We start from the raw sequence: 6,756 nt of genomic DNA on the forward strand, positions 1-6,756 counted from the left end.
CTGCTTTAGAGAAAGAAAGCCAAGTTAAGAGAATACCAGTCAGTTAACTAAAGCCACATGGCAACAGTCATATGGGAACACAGGAGCTGCCCCACACAATGTTTTCAAGAAGCTGCTGCTCATGAAGATGCCAGCTGGACAGACATGAGCTGGTGAATAAACTGTGGAAATAGGCAGGAACTGTCTCCTCCCCTTATCTAACAGTGCAGGGTTCCAGCAGCATCAAGAAGCAGGAGCACACGCAAAGGCTGTTGGAGGTAGTAAAAAGGGTCATCCTGCAGCTTGACACTGTCCAATCACAGATCAGAAGGAAAAAGTCCAAGACAGGCAGGAGAAGCAGGACACTTTGACAGAGGTAGACAATGAGTGAAATAATGGAGGTTGGGTGGCAGATGGTAGTTAAAAGGAATCAGCAGAGACCTTGTAACCTTTTTATCTTTTACACAACTGAAGAACTCACAAGGACATGGGCTGATATGTGACACCCACAGCAAGTATTCCCTGCTGTGCTAGGATAGACCTAAATAACAAGGGGAAACAACCACAGGTCTTTGATGGATCAAGTGGCAGCAAGAGGAAGACTAAGGGTTCACAGCTCTCTTGATCACACCTTCAAGGACAGAGTGAAGGGGACAGCAGAGCCAGGAGGAGAGGCACTTGGCTGCATCATCACCTACAGGTAACCACATCCCACCCCACTTCAAGAGGGACAGTGGCAGAAATGCCACATTTGCACTTCCTTCTCTCCCCCCACAGTTGATTAAAAGAACTCAGGTGCAAGGATGGAGATGCAGCTGAGGACTTCTAATTAAAGTGGCTTGTTTGTGCAGGGCCCAGCCCCAGAACACCTGGGGCCACATTAGTCTAGGTCACTACTTCTGAGGCATCTCTTCCTTTTTTCATGTCTCACTAGAAGCACATGAAGCCAGCCCTGCACAGCAGCACCCTGTGCCACAGGGAAGCAAAGCAAGCACATTATGCTAAGCAGGCAATTGAAAAGCCCTAAGTCCATCCTCTAAATCACTGCTTGAAGCAGAGAAGCCATCCGGACATGCCTGTCACTAGGTTCTATGCAAGGAAGAGTAGCCAAGAGACACCCAGCTGATTTGCTACTACTGGCAGTGCCTGTTAATGAAGGAGGGGATACACAGTGATGGGAGACTGCCATTAGGAAAATTTTACATTTGGAGGCAAATTAAATTAAAAAATAAGGAGGTGGATGGGAAGAAAGCTGGTAATTCCCCAGAGAGACAGGCAGAGACTAGCAGGCATCCTTCATTACTGAAATCCTATGTGACTCTTACCATTCCTTCCTAGCCTCTCTCTGTAGCATGGTAACAAGGAAATGAGCCTGGGTCTCCAGAAACCTGAACATTCTTGGTCTGAACAAGCTCCTCCAAACTCCACAAAGCTAACAAGAGGTCAAGCACCACTGAGGCTGCTGCAGGTCCCACCGGAGCAATGAAAAACCACTGCACCTCTTCCCTGCAGCCACCAAAGAATGTAGCTGATGAGCAAGAAGTTGAAGGGATTCAGTGATAATAAAAAACATGTGCTGAGCCCTCAGTGGACTCAAAGAAAGATGTGGAAGCATTCCTTACTGGATGCTGCACCCAGCTCCAGGCAGGAAGTAGAGGACAGACTGCTGACTGCCCTTGCTTCTTGCTCAAAGTTTTACACTATTTCTCACTTGCAGCCATTTCTCCAGCTTCTGAAGCAGTGGGGGTTTGTTTCCTCTCTAAGCTTGCTGCAGGTGGTACAAACACAGTCTGCTTCCCTGCATCCAGGATGCACATCCTTGTTAGATGCAAATCCCCACAATTATAAATCCACACACACAGCACCAGTTGCAGTAGCATTAGGTTAATCCAGCTTCTAGTGCTTTGCAGTCCTCTGTCCACAGATCCCATGGGCATCAAGAGCCATGTTGCTAAGTAGCTGTTTTGTCTCACACAAAGAAAAAAAGCTTCTGCAGCTGAAGCAATCTTTAAGCTGATTTGACTTGCAGAAATGAGGGGATAACAGATGACCCATTTCCCTGGAAATAACCCTGGCATTTTTTCAGCCGCTGCACAAGTGTCTGAGAGCTTGGAGTCCAGTGCTCTCCACCCCAAGAGAAACAGAGCTTAGCAGAGCTCCAAAAAAATTACCAAGCAGATATGTTTACCTTTAAAGTAACAGGAGTGGTCAGCTATTCTGTGCCCTGCCCCAAAGATGGTGTTTTAGTTGCACCTCTTGGAGCTGTACAGAACACCAAGGAGGCAAGGAGGAGAGCTGCCAAGGTTCAAAGCATGCACAGGATGTCAAGTCTCATGCTTCAGCACTTACCAGAGAGCTGAGGGCCTGGCTGCAGCATTAGGGGCTATATCCACTAAGGCAAGGCTTCTATAGACACATACCTGCAAGAGGCATTTTTACAGGCAAGAGAACTACTTAAACACAAGAGGAGCCCACAGTGCTGAGACAGGAGACCCAGAGTCGCCCTGGCAGGTACAGCAATGAGGGCAAAAGGAAGCAGCAGGAAGCACAAGAAGGAAAAACAAGCCAGCAAAGGAGGGAGGGCCCTGGCACAGGACAGGAGACAGTAGGATTTAAGCACATTCAGCCAGAAGCAGTCCAGTCTGGAGAATCAATTATGGGAAGATAATTTGTCTTCTTAAGGCCCCTCCTCAGGGTATTGGCTAGTTGCTAGGGAGAGCAGAAAGTACTTGTTCTGGTCAGAGCACAATCCATGACTTACTACTGCAGTCCCTGCAGGGCAGTCAACAGGAGGGGAGGCTTAGCAGGCAGAGACAGACAACCACATTGCTTTTGTGCTTCTGACATTTTCCCTCACTTAACAACTGTCTGCACTCAAAGCCAAGTCACTCAAAAGGGGATTCCAAGAGACATTCAAACTCGCCCCTTGTCAAGAAAGTTGCTGTTGCAGTCACAGCAGGACAAACGGCACCTGAATGTGAGGCCCGGCAGAGGGAGCGGTGCTGGCTCAGACATGCCCTCCAGTGGTCCCCACTCCAGCTTGGTTCCATCCCAAACTGGAAGCATTAAGGCTTATTTCTTGTAACTTTACAATAGGAAGGTCAGAGGAGGCTCTGCACAGATTCAGATAAGGTTTGGGGCCAGGGAGGTGTCCCTGTGTTTATGTTCCCTTTCCCTTCTCAGCCCTCCCCAGGATCTGCCATAGGTTGACAGCACTGGAAAAGAAGATTTCCAGAAACCACAAGCTGCATTTGCACAAAACAGGAAATGAAGTCATTACAGGCTTGCTTCTATGGCTCTTTATTCTGTATTTCCCCACACTTCCAAAAAATCCTATTCTAAACCAATACAGGCCAGGGAAGGCTTCTGTTTCACCTCTTGAATCAGCCTGTTCTTTGTACAGGGGACTGTTTCCTCTATTTACACTCAAGATTGATTCTCCCATCTTAACCTGACCAAAATGAGTGCACTCCTCAAATGTGCATCCGATGCGTGGTTTTGCTAGTACAAGTATTGAATATCAAATGCTCAGATAAAATACCTAGCATGGCCAAAGGGAGTGCAGGAGACTGCACAAGGGAGACCTGAAACTTGCAGCTTCAAAGCCAGTCAGGGCAGTCCCTGACAGATTTTATAAAGGTTGAGCTCTCTTTTGTGGTAGATTGTGCTACACAACTGCTGGTGGTTGGTGACAAATTACAAAGAAATACAAAGAAGGACACATTGTTTTTCCAGGAGAGCTGAAGAAATACAGCTCTCAGGCAGTCTGAGCTGATAGCAAGTATCCCTTGGATTACCAGGAAAAGGAAGGCTATCCCAGTGCCACGCAGACTGCAGAATGCACAGTTCACAAATGCAACTATTGCAGCAGTTGAGAAAACAGAATCTCTGCTACAAGCAATGATTAATTATTCTTCACAATCCTGTCTCTGGGGCCCTGATATTGGAGTGAATCTTTAAGTGAAGGCCCCTTGGAGAACTTGTGTGCTTTCAGACCAATTATAAGTCATCGGTACATCAGTGTCTGCTGTTCAACAGTACAGACAAGCACTACACTCCTTATCCCTTCTGTGATCCACTGAGGAATAGTCTAGCTGATGTATTGTAAACATTTAGTAAGTAATACATGAGGCTCTTTTAAACCTCTACGTCTGAATGTAAGTTAGCCCATGCTGTTCCTACCTCTCTACTATAAGCACTTGTAAGCTCAAATGCACGCTTACAGGTGCAGCCTCAGCTGTGCACAGTGCATTCCCACAGGAAGCACAAGGACACACAGAAGCCTGAACAAAGGGCTGCTAAACCCAGAGCAGGAATCTGTGGGCTTGAGAATCAACCGGGCAGGCCATGAGGTCTTTCCACCTCATGCTCCTACAGGGAAGCACAGCTACAGATTTGCCAGTCTTGACTGTATCCATGGAGGGCTGCCGCTTGCACTGATGCACATTTATTCACTTGTATTACCACATGCTCATGGAGGGTTATTAAGTTTCCAAGATGCACACGCAAAGCAAAGCTACAGAGGCAATGTCACACCCTCTCCACAACTGCAGAAGGGCCTCGCAACACTGGGGCTGATAGAGGCATTCTCACCTGCCACGGGAGCTCCTGCGGTGCTGCAGCCTCCTCCGAGGAAATTGCATGTCCCCATGTACCCACACTGCTTTCAGGGACTGGCTGTGCCACAGGTGTTCACGACGCTACAGAAAGCCAGATAGGAAGAGTGGGGACCTTCATATTGGTGGTTAATTCTTAACCCACCCTGCTCCTCCCAAGCTCAAAAAGGCACTTCTAGACCCACTGAGCAGATGACTACAGGAGGTCGTACTAGGGCTCCTATATCCTTAAAGCTAGATGTGTTCCAAAGGACAGTAAGACTAATATCATTTAAGGTACTAGGTTTTCCTGCTTTACACCAACACACACTTTTACTTGATCTTGCAACATATCCCCATCAGCTACTATAGCCCCCACAGCTCCAGCTTCTCACAGCACTCTCACAAACCCACAGTCCACCGTACAGCCCATTCCCTTTGCAAACCCAACAGCCCCATAGCACAGCTTTGCCTGCTGTACAGCTTACCTACCTCCTCCTCGCTCCACTTGCCAGGCAGACAGCAAAAGAAATGGCTGAAACTCTCTCTTGATTTCTTTTAGCACCCTTATGCCCTCCCTGCCTTCTCACAGCTGAAGCAGATCCCAGATGATCTGCTGACCACAGAGACCCAAATAGGCAGCAACTGGTGCTGCTTACTGACTAAGGGCTGCTTAGGAAGGCTTTTAAAGGGACATGCAGTAAATCCACCCCTGGAGTGCAGTTTGCCTGTAGATTGTTTCCCTGATAAAATACCCATTTCTCAGCTTTTTAACACTGCTGTCCTCTGCAGTACCTCAGCAGCATAGTCTGCTTGCGAAAGACCTTGGCATTCACCTTGAGAGGTGGCACACAAACAGCCCCACATAGTCCAAACTACTGCACTTGAAAAGTTTTCTTGCCTTGGTTAGTTTTGCTTTCCACGCACATACAGACAAACCCTTTGAAATGTGCTAATGGAAGACACTTTAGCATCCTATGCTTAGCCAGTTCTGGCAAAGTTTATGTGGAGTGCTGAGAATATATAGAAAAGCCCCAGGACCAAGTCTGCCCAGAAGCATAGTACAAACCTTGTGCCTGTTTCCCAAATGAGCTCCATTAACCCTTTGCTTAACATTCTAGCCCATGTTCTTAATGAGTTCTCCCCCGTCCCAACTTGGAAGACAGATGGAGGACAGCAGTCCCCTTAATGATTTCTCTCTCTACCCCTTTCCATTATTAGCCTGAAGACCAGCCTGCAGAAGAAAGTGTGCCAGGACTCCATGGATTTGTCAGGGATTCCTCTGACCATGAGGGATGTCCACCGCATGGCCTACTACCTGCAGAACAATGGGGACCACCTCACCTCTGTAGACCTGAGCTTCACCGAGCTGAATGATGACATGGTGCGCCTGCTGCTGCCCTTCCTCTGGGCACTACCCAGGCTCACACACCTTTCCCTCAATGGCAACCGACTGACACGGGCAACCATGAAGGAGCTGACCGACACCATGAAGGACATGAACAAGTTTCCTTGCCTGGCCTGGGTTGACCTCGGCAACAACGTGGATGTCTCCTCCATGCCACAGCCACTGCTAGTGGGCCTGCGCAAGCGCCTCAGCCAGCGGACCACGCTGCCTACCATCTATGAGGCGCTCGACTGCGACTCTGAGATCTCCAGCGGGCACGAGGGCAGCCAGCCAGAGGAGGATGCAGCAGAGAGCACCCCACCACGTGCTTTCTCTCAGCAGGGCTGTGAGAGGTGACTGGACAACAGGCTGATGCTGGCACACTGAAGCCTCCCCAAGGAGAAGTCTTGACTAAAAACATCAAGCAGAGGGCCAGCTTTACCATCTTCCTTTGGCTCTTTTCTCTCACCTTCCCTGATATCTCCCCCAAAACTTGCAGTGATACAAAAGCCTGTCATCCCCACACAACATGCTCCACTCCCTCCCCTCACTACCAAATCCATCACCCATGTTCCAGAGGAACCAGTGACTTACAGTGAACCTGGTCCCCAGGCAGGGTCTCACTGGAAGACGGGAAAAGACCTGTCGGAGTCAAGAATATCCTCCAGCAGCCATTGGGTTGAGGGAATTGGATGGGGGGCACCTAAAACAGAAACAGGCTTGTAGTTTTCTTCCTTTTCCTATGCACCTTGGGACCTGCAGCCTTGAGTGTGAAAGGAGGTACCCCAAGAGCCT

The 6,756-nt window shown here is 48.7% G+C and overlaps 1 protein-coding gene across 1 annotated transcript in view; it reads left to right on the plus strand.

The window, feature by feature from the left end:
• LRRC75B (leucine rich repeat containing 75B) overlaps positions 1-6,453 on the plus strand; it is a 14,349-nt gene extending 7,896 nt beyond the window's left edge. Inside the window, exon 5 of the mRNA XM_010004855.1 lies at positions 5,796-6,453. Within this exon, the coding sequence (XP_010003157.1) occupies positions 5,796-6,318 (523 nt within the window). The 3' untranslated portion in view covers positions 6,319-6,453. The remainder of the gene's footprint in view (positions 1-5,795) is intronic.
• Positions 6,454-6,756: the final 303 nt, after the last annotated feature.

This window comes from Chaetura pelagica, unplaced genomic scaffold, assembly GCF_000747805.2.
Source record: "Chaetura pelagica isolate M959 unplaced genomic scaffold, ChaPel_1.0 scaffold249, whole genome shotgun sequence".
Classification (NCBI taxonomy): Eukaryota; Metazoa; Chordata; class Aves; order Apodiformes; family Apodidae; genus Chaetura; species Chaetura pelagica.